The following is a 22,207-nucleotide window of genomic DNA, read 5'->3' on the forward strand; positions in this document are numbered from 1 at the left end:
ACTACACTGGCTGCTGATAAGTTTCTGGGCAAAATACAAGGTGCTATAAAGCCCTTAAATGGCTTGGGCCCTGGGTATTAAAGACAACATCTTCATTGTGAACCCCACCTCCCATTGAGATATTCAGGAGAGATCCGTCTGCAGTTGCCACCGCCTCGTCTAGTAGCAACTCAGGGACGGACCTTCTCCACTGCTGCCCTGAAGCTTTGGAACACACTCCCTGCTGAAATACGAGCCTCTCCATCTCTGACAATTTTTTAAAAAATCTTTAAAGACACATCTGTTCTCCGAGGCTTTTAATTCAATACAGGGGCGTAGCAAGGTTGGAGTGGGCCCAGAGACAAGATTTAAAATGGGCCCCTCACTGATATACACACACAAACACATTTCACAGTATATAGTGCACTCACACCCACATCCCCATTATGAATATGGTGAATATCTAGTTCACATTGAATCTAGTTTTTGTTACTCTCTGCTACTGCCGATCTCCAAGAGACTCAACATAATTCATAGGGGGTGCAACACGGGTGGGTGGGGAGTCATGTGACGTGCCTCTGGGGGGCCCCTCGAGGCAGTGGTGCCCCGAGACGACTTCCTCCCCTTGCCGAATGGTAGTTACGCCCCTGATTCAATACCATTTTAATAGTTTTAACATTGTTTTAAAATATTGTTTTAAGGTTTTCAATTGTTGTAATGTTATAACTTTTTGCTGTCATTTATTTTAACCAATGTTTTAATTTCTGTGTTGTCATTTATTTGTTTTAACTATGTTTTGACTTTTCTGTTGTCATTTTTTGTTGCAAACTGCCCAGAGACATAAGTTTTGGTCAGTATAAAAATATGTTAAATACATAAAAATAAATAAACAAATATTGGCATATTCTATACTACTTGCATTCTGGAACCTCTGTAACTAAGATTTGTAACTAAGAGCTGTTGGGTTCTGTACCAGAAGTAGGGTGAAATATACCAACATTGGTGGGTTCACATGTCATGCCCAGTGTTGGCATATCCTCCTTGACAATGGAAGTCAGGCTCGCACACATTCCTGGGGCTCTGATGGCTCTGCTGAACTTCATTTGCAGTGTGATGTGTGAGCCCTTTCTCACAAATTTTCTTCAGTCCGTGAGAAAGGGATTGAAGGGGCAGGGGAGGAGGCCTAAAAAAGCTTAACTCCCCAACACAGACAATCCACTCTGTTGGTCTGGGTGCAGAGATCATGTGCCCAGATGTGCAACTGCCTTCTCTGGTAATGCAGAGGGTTGGGGTACTGGGAGGTGTGCCCCCCCCGTAATTCCCATAATGCACTGCGTGGGTGCGTGGTACATTAAGCCCTGCAGTCTCCTAGCCACAGCAGCAAGCAGTGAGGGCTGGCAGTCGATCAGACAAATGGGGTTTGTACTGATGGAGTACAATGTAATGTACTGATGGAGCGGGATATAAATGTTTTAAATAAATAACTGACTTACCTCATTTATTTCATTGGTGCTTACTGATGACTGACAGTCTGCATCCTGCTCACTGACAACACTTCTCTTTTAAAATTGTAAACTACTGGCTCACAAACTTCAGCCCTTGCCAAACATGTGGGTAGCAGCTAAAGCCTATGTTGTGTCTTTGGGAAGGGAGTGTATTAATCTGCTCTGTGTTTGAAGCCTCTTGTAGACCATAGGGATGTGCAAGGAACCAGCTGGCCCAGTTCAGTTTGAGTACAGAGTGGATTCAAACCCACCCTTCGAACCACCCACCCCCCGGGTTTGGTCCGGTCTGGGGGTGGGGGGTTGCAGACCTTTAAAAAAAACCCAAAAAATTATATTTAATGTCACTTACCCCCTCGGGGGGAGTTGTTGGAGGCGGTGTGGGGGGGGTCCACGGAGGTTCCCCCTCCCCCTGCCAGCCTCAGTTCTGCCTGAACTGGCCTGTTTGGCCAGCTCTTCAGACCGTACGGGTCTTCCCCCTCGGCATGGTGGCCATTTTGGAGGCCACCGTGCCTACACAATTGGCCTCTGAGAAGCCTGGCCAGGCCTCTCAGAGGCCAATTGCGCAGGTGCAGTGGCCTCCAAAATGACCACCATGCCGAAAGGCCCGAAAGGGCCATTTTGGACTGCATTGAGGCTGGAGGGGGGAGGGGAACCTCCGTGGACCCTCCCGTCACCTCCAACAACTCCCCCAGAGGGGGTAAATGACATTAATAACAATTGGGGGGGGGGGAAGTCTGCAAATCAGTTGGAAACAAAAACAGTTGGGGCGTGTTTGGTCCGGTGTCAGACCGAACAGGGGGTGGTTCAGTTCGACCCCAGGCCATCGAACGCAACTGGCTCGCCATCAAACCTGTTTGACTTTGAGCCGGTTTGGACATCCCTAGTAGACCAGACATGATCTGCTGGCTCTGCATTACTTATTTCCATTTGTATACTGTTCTTTCTAGAAATCTGGAGAAGGTAACATGTCCTAAGAGTAAATAAAATCAAGTTTGTAAAAGGAAAAACAAAACTTAAAATGCATCTTGAACTACCAGCTTACCCCTGCCAAAAGCTCTGCTTTTAGAACATGTTCAAGCATTCAGCCACATAAGAATGCCAATGTTAAACTTGGAGCAGAAATGTTCTTGTTAATGTGAGCAGAAAGAAAGGTGGTATCAGTGGATGAAACCCGCAAAAGAAAAGTAAGCTTTAAGTAAATGTGACAGAGCTTGGTGCTATTTATTCTGGTCCAGTGATAAAACCTGCTTCAAGGAACAAGAACAAGTTATCTATGGAGTTGTCTCCTCACCCCGCTTTTAGGTGATGTTTCATTGCTTCTATTGAATGATGTAGAAATTTTAAAATAATTTTATTAACCATCTTGGGATTAGTTTTGATAAAGCAAAACAGAGGTTCTTAAAATGAATAAATAATAGATAGGGAAACTCATCTCACTGTTTTTGAAAACTGTTGCTTCTTTAGTCTTTCCTGAAGCCAGATAAATCTAGTTATTATAGGCAAAACTGTCACACTCCTTCTAGCACCTTGGATAGCTAATAGGCAGCCTCTCTGCTAACAAATTACACATACATCCTTGGATTTTGAGCATATTTTTCTGCAGCTACTTGTCTCATGTTTGTGTCTCTGGGAATAAGACTAGTTTAGGAATGTATCCTTGTAAACATATTGTTGGCCTCTTTTTCTTTTAGCTTGACTCATCTCGCCCCTCTTCTTTCATTTCTGTCTTTGGAAGAGCTAGATCTCAGCAACAACTGCTTGTTAGGTAGGTGAGTTTTAAAAGACAACATGGTTTTAAATTGTCATGACTTTCAAATATTATATTGTAGAATGTAAGGGGGCTCAGTTGTTAACATATATACAAAAGCAGGCTTTGAACATTTTAGGTATTTAATGCGCTGCTCTTGTGTATGACTTTTAGAGTCAGTGAACACATATAGACTGCAGTGTGCTGAGTTCAAGACTACTGCAGTGGTATTGCACAATAAGGGGATGAGGCAATTTTTGCCAGTCTTCTCTTCCCTTTGAAGCCCACTGTGTGCCACAAAAATATGTCTCTGATGATCATGTGACCCCCAGAAACATATTTTCGTGATGCACAGTAGGCTTCAGAGGGAAGCAGAGATTGCCAAAAATATGGCCCTTCCCCCGCTTGTGCAAAAGCACAGTGGTAGTTTGGAATTCTGCACACTGCACCATATAGTGCAAGTCTGGATGTCTGCCATAATGCTTCCGATCTCTTTATCTTGGGAGCAGGCTTCAGGACTGCACAGTCTCTTCACCTTCACAAATTTCCACTACCATAGCTGAATACGTCGATGATGATGATGATGATAATACATCAACATCTAAGCAGTTAATCATCAACAGTAACTAGGGATCAAAATCAGCCAGGATTGGGATGCATATTTGAAGCTGGTTGTAAAACCCTGGTTAACAGAGAATACTGTTTAGCATAAACTGCTTAAGGATGGCACTGACAAAAACCTTCACCACAACTAAAGCCATGGAAAAAGGGGAGAACAATGGAGATGGGAAGGACTGGGGAAGCCCAGGATTTAGGCATATTTAAATAAAAGAGAGAGGTAAGGTTCAAGAGTGATTTAATATTACTGAGTGAGCACTTAACAATTGTCTGAATTGATTGATTGATTGATTGATTGATTGATTAATTATTACACTTTCATACTGCCCCACACTCGTGTCTCTGGGTGGTTCACAATGATAAAACAGTTAAAAACACATATAAAAACACATAAAAACAATTAAAAACTAACAATTTAAAAATCATCAATCACAGAATTAAAAACCTATACATTATTAAGAAGCTGAAAAAGCCTGAGTAAAAAGATGGGTTAAAAAAAAATTGTCAGAGATGAGGAGGATCGTATCTCAATAGGGAGCGCATTCCATAGTCCTGGGCCAGCAACCGAGAAGGCCCGTCACCAAGTGGCCACCAGACGAACTGGCGGCAACTGGAGACGGACCTCCAGAGATGACTGCAATGGACAGTGGGGCTCATAATGAAGAAGACGTTCTCTCAGATACCCAGGTCCTAAGCTGTTTAGGGCGTTAGAAGTTATAACTAGCACTTTGTATTTTGCCTGGAAACCTATCGGCAGCCAGTGTAACTCCATCAGCAGAGGTGTAATGTGGTCTCTCCGAGATGACCCAGAGACCAACCTGGCTGCCGCATTCTGAACCAATTGAAGTTTCCGGACTACATACAAAGGCAGCCCCACGTAGAACGCATTACAGAAGTCAAGTCTGGAGGTTACCAACAAATGTGCCACTGTTTAGAGGTCATTGATCCCGAGAAACGGACACAGCTGGCGTATCAGCTGAAGCTGATAGAAAGCACCCCTGGCCACCGCCTCAACCTGAGAAACCAGGGAGAGGTGTGAATCCAGAAGTACTCCCAGACTGAGAACCTGTTCCTTTTGGGGAAGTGTGACCCCATCTAGAACAGGTAGATCAAAATAGTCTCCGGAGTTCTGACCCCACACAATAAGTACCTCCGTCTAATCTGGATTCAGCTTCAGCTTATTCTCCCTCATCCAGCCCATTACTGCTTCCAGGCAGGCATTTAGGGAGGATATGCCAGCTCCTGAAGAAGTTGACATGGAGAAGTAGATCTGGGTGTCATCAGCGTACTGGTAACACCCAGCTCCAGATCCCCTGATGATCTCTCCCAGCGGTTTCATGTAGATATTAAAAAGCTTTGGAGAAAGTACGGAGCCTTGAGGGACACCATATTTAAGCTCAGATCTTGAAAAGCAACAGTCTCCAATCAACACCATCTGGAATCTGTCCAAGAGGTAGGAGCGGAACCACTATAAAACAGTGCCTCCCACCCCCAACACCCTCAGACGTTCCAGAAGGATACTATGGCCGATAGTATCGAAAGCTGCCAAGATATCCAAAAGGACCAACGGAGTCACACTTCCTCTGTCAATTGCCAATTGGAGATCATCCGTCAGGCCGACCAAGGCAGTCTCCACCCCATAGCCTGCCTGAAAACCAGTTTGAAATGGGTCTAGATAATCAGTTTCCTCCAAGACCGCCTGGAGCTGAGAGGCCACCACCCTCTCAATTACCTTGCCTAACCATGGGAGGTTGGAAACTGGCCTATAATTGTTTGACTCTGAGGGATCTAATGCAGGCTTCTTTACAAGAGGTCTAATAATTGCTTCCTTAAGACAAGGAGGCATCCTGACCTCTCTCAGTGAGGCATTTACTATTTCCACCAGGCCGCCTACAACAGCCTCCCTGCTAGATAGAACAAGCCATGTTGGGCAAGGGTCAAGAGAACAAGTGGTAGGCCTCACCACTCCAAGCAGCTTGCCCACATCCTCAGGAGTCACAAACTGAAATCGATCCAGTCGAGTTGCATAAGAGGAGTTATTGGACACCTCCAGTTCAGACATCAAATTAATTGTGGAGTCTCCATCTTAGTCGTCCCGAATCCGAGAGATTTTATCTGCGAAAAATTCTTTAAACACATCGCAGCGGGTAACTGATGACTCCAAATTCTGGTTCAAGGGAGGGGGGGCAGATACTAGTCCCCTTACAACCCTAAACAACTCCGCTGGATATGAACTCACAGAGGAAATATGGGCAGAAAAGAACTGCTTCTTTGCCACACATATTGCCTGAGCATAGATCTGTAAATGTGCTCTATGTCGTAATCTGTCAGACTCGAGTCAAGTCTTCTTCCACTTGCACTCCAGTTGCCTATCTTGCCGCTTCAGCCCCGTAGATCTTCCGTATTCCAACAGGCCAGTTTTGAAGCAGGTCGGAAGGGACGCTTAGGAGCAATCGTGTCTACTGCCCTCTTGAGCAAGGTGTTCCAATTCTCAATCAGGGTATCAACAGGATCACCGGCAAAGCCAACATTAAATCCCTCCAAGGCTTCTTGGAATCCTACCTGATCCAATAACCTCTTCGGGTGGACCATTCTAATAGGCCCCTCACCCCTGCAGTGGTGGGAAGTGGTCATAAGTCCAACCTTAATCAGATGGTAGTCCATCCATGACAATGGGGAAATCACAGGAGTCCCTACCCACGGACCACCACCCTGATTGGAGTAAAAGACCAAATCAAGTTTGTGACCTGCAATATATGTCGATCCAGAGACCGCTTGGGATAGGCCCATAGTTGTCATGGCCGCTATGAACTCCTGAGCTGCCCCGGACAAATTGGTCCCAAAATGAACATTGAAGTCCCCCAGCACCAAAAGTCTGGGAGACTCCAACGCGAGTTCCATGACCAAGTCCGTGAGCTCAGTAAGGGATTCCATCGGGCAGCGTGGCGATCAGTACAACAGAAGTCCCAATATATCCCTGGTCCCCAAACTCAAGTACACACATTCAGTATGGTACGATACCCTAACAGGGACCCTGGTAAGGGAGATGTTATCCTAATAGACCACAGCCACTCCACCTCCCCTCCCACATCCCCTCACCTGCTCCTCTACAGAATATCCTGGAGAGAGAAGCTGGGTCCAAACTGGGCCACTAGCCTTCCCCAACCAAGTCTCAGTAATACACACCAGGTTGTCCCCTTCATCCATAATCAGATCACGGATGAGTTCAGATTTATTTTGGACCGACCTGGCATTGCAGAGAAGCAGGATAAGGCCATGTATGTTGTTGGCAATGCTCCCTGAGGTCAGAGAGCTGGCAGGACAGCCAGAAGGGGGGACAGCAATTAAATTTCTGACCACCCTACCCCTGGAATGGCCTCCTGACCTGACAACATTACTCTTTCTATTCCCCACCACCACTGGGATAGCTGCCCCACATTCAAAGGCGCCTCCTGTCTCCTCATCTCCAGATGAACCCAAACACATTGTAACAATTTCAGGTCAGTTCTAAAAACAGCTAAACTTACTTAAAAAGAAGCTCTACTGTTGAGTAGCTCCTCCCTAATCTAATAATTAAACAGATGGTCTAGCCCTCACCCTTCTTCTCCCCCGGTGGCTCCCCCAAAGGGGCGACCCCTTTGGTGGCGGGCCCGCCGACACTGACAGCGTGCCTATATAGTCCTGGGCAGCTGCAGCTCCAACAGGTGGAACATAGGAACTAAAACTGCCCAGTCACCTTTGGCCCCAGGACTCACCACCACTGGCAGTCCTTGGGGGGAGCAGAAGAAGAGGCAGCCAGGCAGGAACCCCAGCCTCTCACTCTGGAGTCTGCCAAGGCCAGATGAAGTCTTTCCTCTTCCTTCCACCAGCAGGTTTCTGGAATAATTATACCTTACATTAGCTGATATTATCTGGGGAACAGCACATTGCACTGACTGGAAGGCAGGAATGAGTTGGTGTGTTGGAATTCTGCTTCATCGTCCACTACTTGCAAAACTGTGACTGGATGAAATTGGGGATTAACTTGATTAATTAATTTCTCTTACTTTGACAGCTACTGAAATGTATTTTTTGAAACTCTAGTTGAAATAGAATTTCCCCTCTCTTCTTTACATTTTACTTAATAAATGCAGACCTTCAGAGTGTGATTCAGTGTCTTAATGGTTGTCATAATCTGAGAGAATTATCCCTATGCAGAAATCCACTTCTTCAGGAAGAGAACTGGAGGTAAGCAAATCAGAGAAAAGGACTGAAATTAGTGAAAAGTGTGGCTGAGAGAACCAATAGGGTGGCTGAGATTTTGTTAACCTCCCATGGCTTTAGTGATGGGCTATATAATCTACCTTTTAACTGAAAAAAGACCTAAGAATCTAATAGCCCTGCTGGATCAGTCCCAAGGCCTATCTAGTCCAGCATCCTGTTTCTCACAGTGGTTCACCAGATGCTTCTAGGAAGTTCACAAGTAGATGATGAAGGCATGCCCCCACTCATGTTGTTGTTACCCTGCAACTGGTGGACTACTTGGAGGTATCCTCCCTCTGAAACTGGAGGTATCCTACAGCCATCCAGACTACAGGAGAAGAACCCCATTATTCATGGGGGTTCTGTTCCATGGGGGGGCATAGATAGTGAATCTGTGAATAATGGGGCATTAGGGCAATGGGAATGGGGGGGGGGTTTCGGTTCCCAGATGCAGAAAATCGGTCAAAAATTGGCCAAAAATGGCAGGTTTTGCCCCATTCCCCCCCATCATACCCAATCACCCCCAAATGGCCTTCATGGTGCCCTCCATGCTGCACCGTTGCCCACGTGGCTGAAAATTGCCCCAAAATTGTGTTTCTTGCCTCCATTGTGAGCCATAAAATGGGTCCTAATCTCTCCAGCAGTCAAAATGGTGGCCGGAAATAACCTCAGAGTTCATTTTGGGCCACCCCTGACCCATGGATACATGGGGTTAACCCTTTTTCTCTCCACCCCCCCCATGTATATCGAGGTCAGGTGCTAATCACCTGATTATGGAAAGTATCCATTGATAGACCTCACCTCTATGGATATTTGTCTAAGCCACCACATTTAAAGCTATTCAAGCTGGTGGTCATCACCATACCCAATGGCAGAGAATCCTATAGATTAATTAAGCGCTGTGTAAAAAATACTTCCTTTTTTTCAGTCCTAGATTTCCTGACAGTCATTTTCATGGGATGACCTCTGGTTTTAGTGTTGTGTGTGAGAGAGAGAAACTCCTCTCTATTCACAACGCGCGTGCATTTTATAAACCTCTATTATGTCTCCCCTTAGTCACCTTTTTCTAAACTCAACATGGTGCTTGGAAAATCTATTGTTCCCTTCCTCCTTTTCTTTTTCTTCCCCCAAAATTGCATAGAAGTGATTTACATCTCTGGTGAAAGGGAAGTTGTGGGAGGAAGGCAAGGGCAAAACCATGATTTATCTCTCATAATAGTAAACCTTTGCCCAGATCTCTTGATTGTAAGCATTATTTTTACAGAGAAGGTGTCAGGCAGGTTGCTTGTGTTTTAGGTCCATGGCCAGTATATATTTGATATGATAGACACATTTATTTGTTGAAATAACTGAAAGCACTTACAAGAAAGAGGTGAACATTCATATTTATCAGAATTATGTCAGTGGTTGCATAATATAATTCACAGTGACTAATGAAAGGAAATATTATCCCAGTGTACAAAGATTTGGTTTAACACTTTTTGTTGTTTGGGACTATCAACAGATTTACAAAACTTCATCAAAAAAAGCAGCTCCCCCACCACCACCACCACCACACTAACCACTCTTTCACATACACTGATAGATATGTAGCAGTGAATGGATTATGTAGAAATGATTATGTTCACACTCTCCTTGGAAACTATTTCCTAATGTCTTTTTGTCAGCAAGATTAATATTTATGCATGTATTCTATGCCCAGCTAAACATTTAATTGTCTCTTCCATTTTGCCCTTTGAAACCTCCCCGTTTGGTATCTTCCACTTTTTCATCCAAGTATCTCTTTCATCTCAAGAATAGCTTCTCATCATCATTTCACTGCATTTGTATATTTGATTGTTCCCTTTTTAAGAGTAGGGCTATTTGGTCAATCTTGTTTTTCTTAAGCACCATTCCTTTTCAGCCTCTGATGCTCTACATTCCTCCTCTGACAATTTCAGTATTGCCTCCTCTATGCCCCTTCTGTGACCTTACATTTACCAAAGGATGACTCTGCTGCTTTTATTTCATCCTTTCTGATCTCTTTGCCCTCTCTTCCTATGGCAGTTGTTGACTCCTTTTTCCATTCCTGAAGTTTTTGCTTTTAGTCCCCACTTTACAGCTCACCCTTCCATTTTTGACTCATTTCACAGCTACTTTCAGTGTGTACCTTTTTCTTGTTCTTTCTTTCATTTATAGAAACCATCCATTCCAGATGCCTCTTGCACAACCTTTTTACAACAGTCTTCAGAGAAGATTTCACAACTTAAGCTTCTTGTTCCGGTGTGGAACTAGTTCTGTAGTTGTAGAATTATTTGTGTTTGACCAGTATCTACATCCCTCTAGTTTAGAACTATTGGGCAAGATCCACACCAAGTTAGTCATGACTAAGCCTCATTGAAATTAATGGAACTTACAGTAGTTATCCATGACTAACTTGGCTCATTTATTTCAGTAGTGCTTAGTATTACTACCTTAGCTAACTTGGTTGATAAAATAGCCAGTCATTCTCATTCTCTCTCTCTCTCTCTCTCTCTCTCTCGTATATAATAAGAGAGAGAGAATGGTTGGCTATTTTATCAATATAACAGATAATATTATATAATATATTATTATCCATATAATATATAATATGATATTAGTTTTTCTGTAGCTTTCTAGGGCAACATCAATTTTTCATGAGTTTTCATGTATGATAGTTAGAGGTTGCTTTCACACCAGCACTTCAGTCTGTAATTGGCATCCTCTGTTTTTATGGAGAATGCAGACAATGCCATTACTAACCTGCTGCATACCAGTATTTTCTGTGTTGCCCCTCCAACTTCTTTCAGACCTGATTTGCGGTGATATTTTAATTTTTAAAATGCAGTTGCACATCCAGCCTTTCCAATGTGGACAGACAAAGCACTATTAAAGCTTTTCAGGAGTACACTCTGGTTTGAGATATTCATTTTGCCCCTTCTTTTACTGTCTTCTGTTACAATTTGAAGACATGTTTGTTTAGGCAGATCTTTGTCTTGGCTTCTGTGTGATTTTCTTTTCTCTCTCTAGTGCTTTGGTCTCCTACATCACTTGGTGGGGGGTTTTCTGTATTTGAATTAATTTTATTGTAACTTTTTATTTATTTTTATTTTTTGGTCTCAACCACATTTGTAATGGAAAGGTAGGAAAGAAATTCCCCGAATAAATAAAAATGATGGCTGACATCCAGACTAGCGAAGCACCAGTGCTATGTAAGAAGCAGTGGTGCTGCTGTGCTTCAGAGTAACACAGCCCTGCTGTTTCTGCAGGATGGGGCAATTTTTGCTGACCCCCCCCCCCAATTCTCCCTATGACCTGGAAGCAGGTCCCTTAGGACTGCACAAACTTCAGGGACCTACTTCTGGGTCACACTGGGCACTTCCGTGAGGAGAGATTGGAAAAAATGCACACACACCCAACCAGTGTTCCCTCGAACAGAAAATCCCAGATGTTCTTGACTACATCTCCCAGCATCGAACAGAAAATTCCAGATGTTCTTGTCTACATCTTCCAGCATCCTCAACCAAAGCCCAGATGTTCTTAACTATAGATGTTCTTGGCTACAGCTCCCAGCATCCTCAGTCAAAACCCACTGCAGCTAGGGATTCTGGGAGCTATAGTCAACAGCTTCTGGGTTTCCTTCTTACAGGACACAGTGCCCCCAACACACAAGTGCATGCTCTGCATTCCTCTGAAATGCAGCTACACTGCCCACACAGCACCAGCACTTCTTACAAAGTGCTGGTGCTTCATTGGTCTGGATGTCAGCCAATGAGGCTGTTCTCACGAGCAGCCTAGCCCAGGCGATGGCAGCCTAGCCATGCACAGATCCCGGTGCTCCCACCCAGCCTAACCCCACTTCCTAGCCTGGCTCTTAGCTGAAGTTAAAAGAGTGAGTGTTCCCTTTACCCAGCTGCCGGGATTGTGCATGCAGCCTGAGGACACACAGAGATGGGTGTCTAGAGTATCTTTTTTGGAAATAATTTGGAAAAAGAAAACATCAAGAAAGCGGAATTGAAGGGCAGGTTACTAAGAATGAAAACTAGTCTAAGCCTCTGTTGATGTGCACTGCCAGGAGTAGCGCGGAGCGCAATAGCGCGGACCATGTGGGCGTGCAGTTCGTGCACCCAAGACACAAACATCAGTCGTCTGGGGGAAGGTAGGTTGAACTCTGGTATTAGTCACGTGAATGACCTCAATGTCTTCCACTTTGCAGTTCTGCCCCATTACTGCTTCAGCATAGAAGGAGTATGACTGACTAACAGCCATTCATCAGTCACTTCCTATTCCTTTTGATGAGCTTATTTACTGATTTCCTCTCAGGAACTTATTGCCTTCTTTTATTGATGTGGTGCTTCTATGTGTCACATGATAGAAGCACCATGCCAATAAAAAAGAAGACAGGGAAGGAAAACAGAAGCAGGACATGTATTTATTTAGGGGTTTTTTTTAATTTTGAAAAATCTACCTTTCCTTTAGAGAATTGAGATTGCCATACAATATTCTCACCCAATCACCTGCCTTTACAATAATCCTATGAGGCAGATTAGGTTGAGAAAGTAACTGGCCTTAGATTACTCAGTGAGCTTCATAGCTGAGTGAGGATTTGAACCTGGGTCTCTAATGCAAGCGCAGCGTGCACTTCTTGTTGTGGAAGTTGATAACTACCATAATGATAGTATACTATTGCTCTTTCATACTGATCTTACATAAGAACAGTCCTGCTGGATCAGGCCCAAGGCCTAGCTAGTCCAGCATCCTCTTTCACATAGTGGCCCATCAGTTGCCTCTGGGGAGCCCACAGACAAAAGGTATGTGCATGCCCTCTGCTGTTGCTCCCCTGCAACTGGTATTGAGAGGCATCATGCTTCTGAGGCTGGATGTGGCTCACAGCCCCCAGGTTAGTAGCCATTGATAGACGTGTTTGTCGTTAATTTGTCTAAGCCCCTTCTAAAGTCATCCAAGCTGGTGGCCATCACCACAACCCATGACAAAGAATTCCATAATTAAATTATGCTCTGTGTGAAAAAGTACTTTCTCTTGTCAGTCCTAAGTTTCCCGACCTTCAGTTTCATGGGATGACCCCTGGTTCTAGTGTTTCTCTCCATTCCATGCATAATTTTATACACCTCAATCATGTCTCCCCTTAGTCGGCTTTTTTCCAAGGTAAAGAGCTCCTGAAGCTATAGCCTTTCCTCATAAGGAAGGTGCTCCAGGCCCCTGATCATCTTGGTTGCCCTCTTCTGCACCTTTTCAAGTTCTACAATATCCATCTTAAGATATGGTGACCAAAATTGTACACAGAACTCCAGTTGTGGCCACACCATAGATTTGCATAAGGGCATTCATTTTTAACTGAATCCAGTAAATGCGCACACATTGAATCCATTATTAAAATGCCATGGGGTTGGGGGAAAGTTCCTTCTCTTTTCTGCCACATTTCATTACGCTATTCGAACATTATGGCTTCGCACAGCCACCCTTTCTCATCAGCATGAACAACATCCAAAGCAAAATTGCCTTTCGGGATAGTTTTCTGTTTAAAAATTATCATTGGTTTTAGTTTGCCGCTATTTGCGGCACAGGCTAATATGCACGAGAAAGACATCTTCTCATTTTTGGTTGTCACTATGGAAACTGATTTTTCTCCTTTTTCATTCACAGTCCTATTCAGGGGACAGTCATACACCAGTGGAACTTTGTCCGTATTTATTGTTCGTGATTGCACATTTCCCCCCCGCTCAATAGCATTTGCAACAAACTTTAAAAATGCCGACTTCCCTCCCCACCAGTCCATTGGCATCTGCTGTCCCATCATTGTTTTCGTGCACACAGATAAATTCTTTCACCTCATAAATCTGTAGCACCAACACGGACCACCTTTAAAGTCAGTTTTTCCTATTTGTTGTGCCATTAATTTTGCTTGTAGGAGGATTTTCACAGTCAAGACCATCACTCCTTTTTCTCTCTGCTCTTTAATCCACTCCTCAAAGTTATTCTCCAAATCAGGCCAGGCTGCAATACTATTTCTCCTTGCACGTTTTGATTTTGGCACACCTGCCAGGTGATCTTTTTCCAATTTTCCACCAATGAATACAGCATTCATCCACTTCAAATTCATGGGCTGCAGCTCTATTTCCAGTCGGTTCTGCTCTTAGCACAATTGTCAGCTTGAAATTAGCAGTGTAGCTCTAGTGTACCCCTGCTAACTGGGCAAAGAGGCACCTTTTACCGTGGTGATTCTCTTTATTTAGCAGGGGGAGAGTAACTGGCCCTATCCACCCCTAGCACAGTACTTCTAGTGACTGTTGCTGGTGTGTGTCTTATGTTTCTTTTTAGAATGTGAGCCCTTTGGGGACAGGGAGCCATCTTATTTGTTATTTCTCTTTGTAAACCGCCCTGAGCCATTTTTGGAAGGGCAGTATAGAAATTGAATAATTATTTCTTGTTTACACAGTCAGACAGGTGTTATTGACTGGTTTGTTTTATCCAGACATCGAGTCCTTCCCAAGGACCTGGGATGGCTGAATTTTATCATCAATACTGTTGGTTATTATAGATATCGTCGCAAAATATAGGCTGTTCCCAGTAAAGCTGCTTTTTGTAATTGGCTGATGGTGATTTCTGTGGCCCCTATGGTGTTGAGGTGCTCTTCAAGGTCTTTTGGGACTGCACCCAGGGCGCCAATTACCACTGGGATTATTTTGGTCTTTTTCTGCCACAGCCTTTCCATTTCAATTTGTAGATCTTTGTATTTTGTCATTTTTTCTATTTCTTTTTCTTCTATTCTGCTATCCCGTTATTGCTATGTCGATTATTTTCACTTGTTTTTCTTTCTTCTCGACAACAGTTATATCTGGTGTATTGTGTGGCAGATGTTTGTCTGTTTGTAGTCGGAAGTCCCATAATATTTTTACATCTTCATTTTCTTCAACTTTTTCAATTTTATGGTCCCACCAATTCTTGGCTACAGGTTGCTTGTATTTTTTGCAGATGTTCCAGTGTATCATCCCTGCTACCTTGTCATGCCTTTGTTTGTAGTCAGTCTGTGCGATCTTCTTACAACAGCTGATCAGGTGGTCCACTGTTTCATCTGCTTCTTAAAAAGGCGGCACTTGCTGTTTGTTGTGGATTTTTCGACTTTTGCTCTTATTGCATTTGTTCTTAGTGCCTGTTCTTGTGCAGCCAGTATTAAACCCTCAGTTTCTTTCTTCAAGTTGCCATTCTTAAGCCATTGCCAGGTCTTGGTGATGTCTGATTTTCCACTTATATTGTGCAAATATTGACCATGCAGGGGCTTATTTCTCCATTTTTCTGCTCAGTTCTTGTCTTGTTCTTTCTTGTAGTCCTGCTTTGTTTCATTGGTGTTGAATAGTTTCTCGTTATTGACCATTTTAAGTGCATCTTCTTCACTGTCCTTTATATATTCTTCAAGGCCTCTTTTCTCCTCCTCTACTGTTTGATGGACTTGTTTGATGATGATGATGATGATGATGATGTTTATGCCATTTAGGCACCATTTCCCCCCACAAATTGGTGCCAAAATCCCACCTGGAATCTCATGTAAATGCCACATCGGCAGAAGCGCTTTTCCAGCTTGCTCCTGAATTCACACGTAAATGCCGCACTGGTGTAAACACCGCAGGTAGCAATAAACAGCTTTTTAAAATGTACCAACTGCAGTGTTTCTTCCAGAAAATACATTAATTAAAATTAACTAGCAGTGCCTAGAACAGAAATTGCCAGATGATTATCAGTCTGATTTATAGAAAATGAAAATGTATATATGTGGAAACACCTACAGTAATGCTGTATCACTGGTATTCATACTTAGTAACCTGCCCTTCATTCCACTTCCTTGATATTTTCCTTTTGGTTCTCAAATTATTATAAAGATCCTTGTGCACCTGTATTGGTTTTCTGCTTTTTCTTCATTTCCCCCCCTACATTCTGCTTCCAATTCCCCCATATGGATTATTTTCCCATTATCTCCTTGTCTTATGGGTTTGGCTAATGAGCCCACTGAACTTTTCAAAAAACCCTTCTAAAATTGAATCTGTTTAATCCAGGGTCATCTAGTGTACACTAAAGCCCTAAAACTGACACAGAGAGAGAGAGAGAGAGATCTCACAGACCCTGGTATCTCTTCATATATTGCAAAGTTGAGGGCCCACAGAGTTTTGGATCATGCTTAAAAGCAAGGTTTATATGGGAGATCTTGCATCTGAATAAAAACAATAGTTCAACTGCTCACTTTCTTTATGCAGTGAGGAGCTTGCTGGTAAGCAGACCTATGAACTTAAGACCCATTCCTAATCTCACCATGAGTACAGATCCCAGAGGATGCGTATCAGCTAAGCAAATCCTTGATCAAACTGACAATTAATAATTTGAATAGAAAGTGAGGACAAGGGAAACCTATACTTTAAAATATTTGAGAATTGACTAGCATAGAAATAGCTGCAGATATATTTATGTTCTTCCATAATGACGATAATTTGTATTGTGACTATTAAAGTTAAAGGTCAGTTTTTTCTTAAGTATTGCACACTGTATGACAACATAACAGTCTTGCTAGTCTTAGCTGTCTTCTTTTTAATTATGGATATTACATATAATTAATTGCTGTTCCATCCAAACTCAGGTTAAAATAAATCCTTGAAATTCCTGAGCCAACAAGGTCCTCCTACACTATTTGACCCAATAGAACTTTCTTGATTGAACAAGAGATTAATTTATCTAATGGGATACTATAAAGTATGGATTTGTTGAATTCAGCATTGAATATAACTTCAGGCAATATGTTCCAATGAACTTTACATAACCCCTTGATACCAACAAAGGAATTAGTTGTAAAATTTCCCAATCGGTTTCCTGCTTTCATGTCCAGCCAGTGATAACACTGAAGAAGCTGAAGTACTAAGAAATCACTTTTTAGAAATTAAACCCTGGGATCAGTCTGAGCACTCCTAGGGGGAATGTGTTTCATTGCAGTAATGATTAATAGAGGCTCTTAAGTGACAGAATATTCACCAGGAAGTTTTCACTAAATGAAATATTGACTCAGCCGTCACCAGGAGAAACCCAGCTGGAAAAACTAGTGTTAAGATCCCATGGCTCTAAGAAACCATACTTTCCAGCATTAATCAACCTGATATGGCATCTTTTCAATATATCATTATTCAACATTGTCTCTAATAACTCTACACTGCATAATCAGGGCTATCCGTTTAGTACTAACATTTTTGCACTTGTAACAAGGAAACACAGAAGGGATTTTTTTAAATCCTACAATAAATTGTCATTTTAGTTGTAAAGATATTAACAAAAGAATATGCAAAGATATTAACAAAAGAGAATAAGACAGCTAAAATTAAGCATCTTTAGTCCAATATCAATGTGGAATAACTTAACATGCTCTTAACTTTTGCACTGAAATCCATAGGACTTAAAAATGCTTAACCTTGGCTAGATTGTGCTTAAATCTGGTGATATTGTAACTTACTGTGGAATTTGGCTGAAGGCCTGCAATGTGTGGTTACATTTAAGTAGGCCTGGGGGTAAATAGAATCCTTTGTGAAGGGGGCTCCCTTTCCTGTAAATGTGTCCTCTCTGTAGAAATAATGTGTTTTTCAGAATGCCTTGTTTGGGCTTTCCGATGCATACAAGGAACTACAGCCTCTTCATTTATTTCGGCATCACATCAGCTTTGTGTTCACATCTTCATTGATTGTGTACAACTGATCCTGTACAAGTAAACAAGGGCGCAGATCCCCACTAAGCATTTGCCATTTGAGAGGTTCCCCCTGCCAAACTTAACAACCCACATCTTCAGTCCCCAAAAATTTTTCTCCCCCATAAAATGTCTTTCTTGTCCCCAAAATAAATTTAAGGGAGGAGCTACAAGCAAAATTTCTCTTCACCCCTGCAAATAAACAGAAAAGCCTATTCTTGCATAAGAGCACCACAAAACGTTGGCTTGGAGAGCCCTTATTCAAACCAGACTACTATAAATTACAGAGTAATATAGTGTGTATGAAGTGCGAACATTGTGAAGAAATTGTAATATAGCTCCAGTTTGCAGTTTTTTGGTTGTTCATGTGCTCCAACCTCACCATACACTTGCAGGGCTCAGTACAAGTTGACTGTCCCCGGGCTGGAGAGAGATCCCTTGTCATTTCATCCTAAGGGGAAACTATATGTTAATGTAATAAATCTGTGATTGGCTCTCCTGACATTTTTAGTGAAAACAATGCAGGAGGCTGAAATTGAACTGAGATGTACTTGGAGAAAGCTTTTTAATTCTTTCCCTTGTGTCATTTTCTCAGTCCATTTCCCCAAGGCTACATTCCTGGCCACTGCCATTTTCCCCCAAGGCCACTGTTACCCCTGAGTGGAAAAAAGACCCCCCCCTCGCCACCCCCAGTGGGAATAATAGTAGTATCAAAAGGGTGTTTCAGTCATGGAAATTACACAAAGAGAAAGAGTTGAACACTCCTCCCAGCACCACTGCCCTTACTCAGTTGAGATCCTCCCCTGCTGCTTCAAAGGTGTTTTGTTTTTTTAATTCAGAAGATCCAGTCACAGATTTCCTATGTAATATGTAGCTTGGCCCTAAGGCATTTTACTGGCTCCCCAGTAAAATGGATGGGTTAAACTCTGAGTTAGACTCTGGTTTGCATCAGAACTTGTGTGTATCTGGCCCAGTAATCAAATTAAAATACACTGACGGATACAAAAGATCACAAAATGCATTTTTCTAGTAAATGTTTACATGGAATACTATTTAAAAGATAACTTATCTTCCTTAATGGTATGCTGTATTATTAACATTAGTAACAAACACAATAAGAAATAGATACATGTTTAGGCTGTAATCCAGAAGATTTGTGAGTGCTTGGGGTATCCATTGCTTTCCTGGCAGTAGAAAAGGAGGCTTTGCAAACACATGGAGTTGCTTTCCTTTCTATAGCCAACAACGGGAAAGAGACCTGTTTTCACATGTGGGTCAAGTCTGCTGCTTTGTCGCATTTCTGAGCATCTTATTCCCAGAAAATGCATGTACTTTTAGTTTCAACACAGAGCTCACTTTCCTAATTCTAAAGCAGGAATTTCCAGAGTTGGGGATAAAATGTAACTTGTTTAACACTAATATTACTTTCCCCCCCCTCTCATTTGTGAAGGTGTTCCTTACTCAAATTTCTTCCTGGTTTGAAAATACTTAATAGTGAAAACATAAGTTCGGATGCAGGAAGAATTAGGAAAAAACCAGAGCCAGGAAGTTTTGCAGCATTTTGTCATACTCAGATTCAAGAAATTGGCTTAATTAGCAAGAAAGCCACTACTGGGCTAACGTAAGTATCTTCAGCATGTTTTTGAGAATTCATATTTTTTTCTTCATGTTCCATGTGCTTTTCTGTGTTCCCAGACTACTCCAAGAGCATGAAGTACATTAGAATCACATTAAGGTGAAGAGTTGTTGAAATATTCATTTTATTCACCTTGATTTAATTAATGCATGCCTTTTGACACCTTTAAAAACCTCATTGAGATTCAACTTTTACCAGATGGATTTAGCACTTCCTCAAGGTTGCATGAAACCAAGTAAGGTTTTCCTTATGCATTATAGCAATCCAACACATATGCAACTTAAAACTCCCCTTCTTTAGCTGTTTCTTATTCACGTTTTGCTGCATCACTAAATTAGTTAATCACATCCTTAATCTTCCACTAAATTGATGGGATCGAAATGAGTTTAATTTTAGTTGGGTAGCATCCAGCATCTAAGAAAAAAGATTAAATGGTGTTTCTTTTACTTAGTATTGTTAAGAAATCCTTGCTAATATTGCAGGCAAATATGCCTGTAGAAATTCTTTTCTTCAAAGGCCAGATTCATAGGCTTTTAAGTGGCCCTCCATAAATGTGTGTTTTCACTGTGAAAAACGCCAAGGCATGTTTTAATCTTAGGAATGGAGATAATCTGCATAATATTTGCATCCATGTATCTGTTGACCCACTGCAAATGTGTGATGTATTTTTAAAATATGAAACAGCACAGTCATTTAAGGGACTATATGCAAAATGTTATCTATATATGCCCAGCTCTGTATATACTTCCTGGACATAGGTTTTGTGTAGCCTAATTCTATGCGTGTTTACTTGGAAGCTAACCCCCAATGATGTTCAGTTGCTCCCCGGTAAGACTGCATAGGATCGCGGCCTTAATACAACATTACTAAAGAACAACATAAAACTGAGCAAGCTTCTTGTCTGTTTGACATCTCACTAAGTTATGAGACCCTGTAGGTATGACCTCAAGTATGTAAGCTGCCAAAGGCAATCACTGCTACATTTCCTAATCCATGTTTTTAATATCATGGCTGCTCAATTAAATTGTCTTGTGTTGTTCATGCTTTCCAATTCATGTTTAAGAATTATGTGCTTTTAAAAAAATTAATTACACTATTCTAATAAATGTCTGTCAGTTAATCTTTTGACACTTGGTTGTAAGTAGGTATGTTAATATGCACTTCCGTTTCAGTGTTTTGGCTTTCAGCAGGCTCTTTTTCAGATGCCTGGAAATAAAAGACACTAATGGAAGTTGAAACCCTTTTAATAGTTATAGTTTAAACAGACGAAAATGACATAAAAGCTTATAAAAGGAAATATAACTGAAGAAATATAAACAATAAACCTCTTGATGGAGTTTAAAGGCTTTTTGCAAACAAGAGTGGAACAATAATGATATTAAGGGATATGTATATGGAATTACATAAAACTACTATAATATTTACTTCTCATAGCTTTTGCATTTCTGGGGTGTTCTAATAAAACTTATTATTATCATCATTATCATTAATAGTAATATTATTAATTTTTAAAAACTCTTAAAACAATTTTAAGCATCTATAGATGGATCTATGAAGCATTAAGCACAGAATATTATCATCTGACTTTGTTCAAGTTGGAAACTGAAGTGTAGTGAAGCAATATCCAACTATTATGTTGCTCCAATCTTTCTGTTAAACACAGAGATATTAATACATTTTTAAAAGAATGATCTCATTGACACAAAATATTCTTATTATTTGTATTATGTGATGTTGTGATGCCTTCTGATTAGGATTAAATCCTAGAAAACAACATAATTTGAAGTATTATTCTTCTGTGATGCAAATGAACATCTCCAAAGTGATTTAGTGACAAGTGATTTCCAGATAAGAAAATGTTGATTAGTGAAACATTCTATATTAGAATTCCACTTTTGTGGTCTGGATTTTTCAAATTGAAATTCTGTAAAATACCATTGACTTTATGGAATATGATTTTATAATAATAATTTTCTGTTCTGAGATATTTTCTAATTTTAGTAATCTCATAAGAACAGTTCAGCAATGTAATATAATTCTAGTAGTGTGATTGTATGAATGTATTTATTTATTATTTATTTAACATATTTTTATACCGCCCAAAACTTACATCTCTTAAGCTGCAGTAGTATAAACTGTAGTTTCCAGACATCACTTAAAGTGAGATCCTGTGCCTGGCAAGTTATGGATCACTTCCCTGACTGCTAGATAAACCCATGCTCTTCCCCACCTCTGTACTTACATCAGAGATGGGTGGATCTCTAAAACATCCTTCCTGTTAGCATTATGCTTCCACAGAGTAGTACACAGAGTGGAATATGGCCTCTCTCTGTCTGTGTCATGCAAGTGTCCATATCCTAAAACAGAGATGAAATTGTGGCAGTAAGCAAAATTGGTACCTGCTGGTGCAGCAGAATCTGGGAACTGGGCTCAAGTACTTTCTCCAGTTCAAGGGCAGCTATTCTATCCTAAAGCTGAAAGCTGGGGTCCTTAAACCCAATTCACTCCAGCAGCATTTGGACCATATACAAACATTAAAATGTGGAAAAATTCTTTGAACTGTATCGGTATTATATTTTATAAATAGTGTGTTTGCACAAAACAGTAGCAAAAATAAGCATCTCATCTGGTCACCTGACTAACATGAGAGGTGGGAGTGTGGCTGCACTGAAGGTTTCTTCCATGGCTAAACATGCAGAGAAGGGGATGCGGAAGCAATTGCCACTTCTCTCCCTTCCCTCCAAAAG

The 22,207-nt window shown here is 41.6% G+C and overlaps 1 protein-coding gene across 13 annotated transcripts in view; it reads left to right on the plus strand.

Moving 5' to 3' along the window:
• The window catches only part of LRRIQ1 (leucine rich repeats and IQ motif containing 1), a 235,134-nt gene that overhangs the window by 117,264 nt on the left and 95,663 nt on the right, over positions 1–22,207 (plus strand). For 11 of the 13 annotated variants that reach the window (XR_008308467.1, XM_053255309.1, XM_053255314.1 and 8 more), the window contains 3 exons: positions 3,176–3,249; positions 7,983–8,076; positions 19,275–19,445. The exons of 1 other annotated variant lie outside the window; for it this stretch is intronic. Coding sequence is in view for 11 of the 12 variants with exons in the window: in XM_053255309.1 (XP_053111284.1) it covers positions 3,176–3,249; positions 7,983–8,076; positions 19,275–19,445 (339 nt within the window). In the remaining variant the exon portion in view is untranslated. The remainder of the gene's footprint in view (positions 1–3,175; positions 3,250–7,982; positions 8,077–19,274; positions 19,446–22,207) is intronic. One more of the 13 variants, XM_053255316.1, reaches the window with a different exon arrangement.

The sequence above is a fragment of the Hemicordylus capensis genome, chromosome 5 (assembly GCF_027244095.1).
Source record: "Hemicordylus capensis ecotype Gifberg chromosome 5, rHemCap1.1.pri, whole genome shotgun sequence".
In the NCBI taxonomy this organism is placed as follows: domain Eukaryota; kingdom Metazoa; phylum Chordata; class Lepidosauria; order Squamata; family Cordylidae; genus Hemicordylus; species Hemicordylus capensis.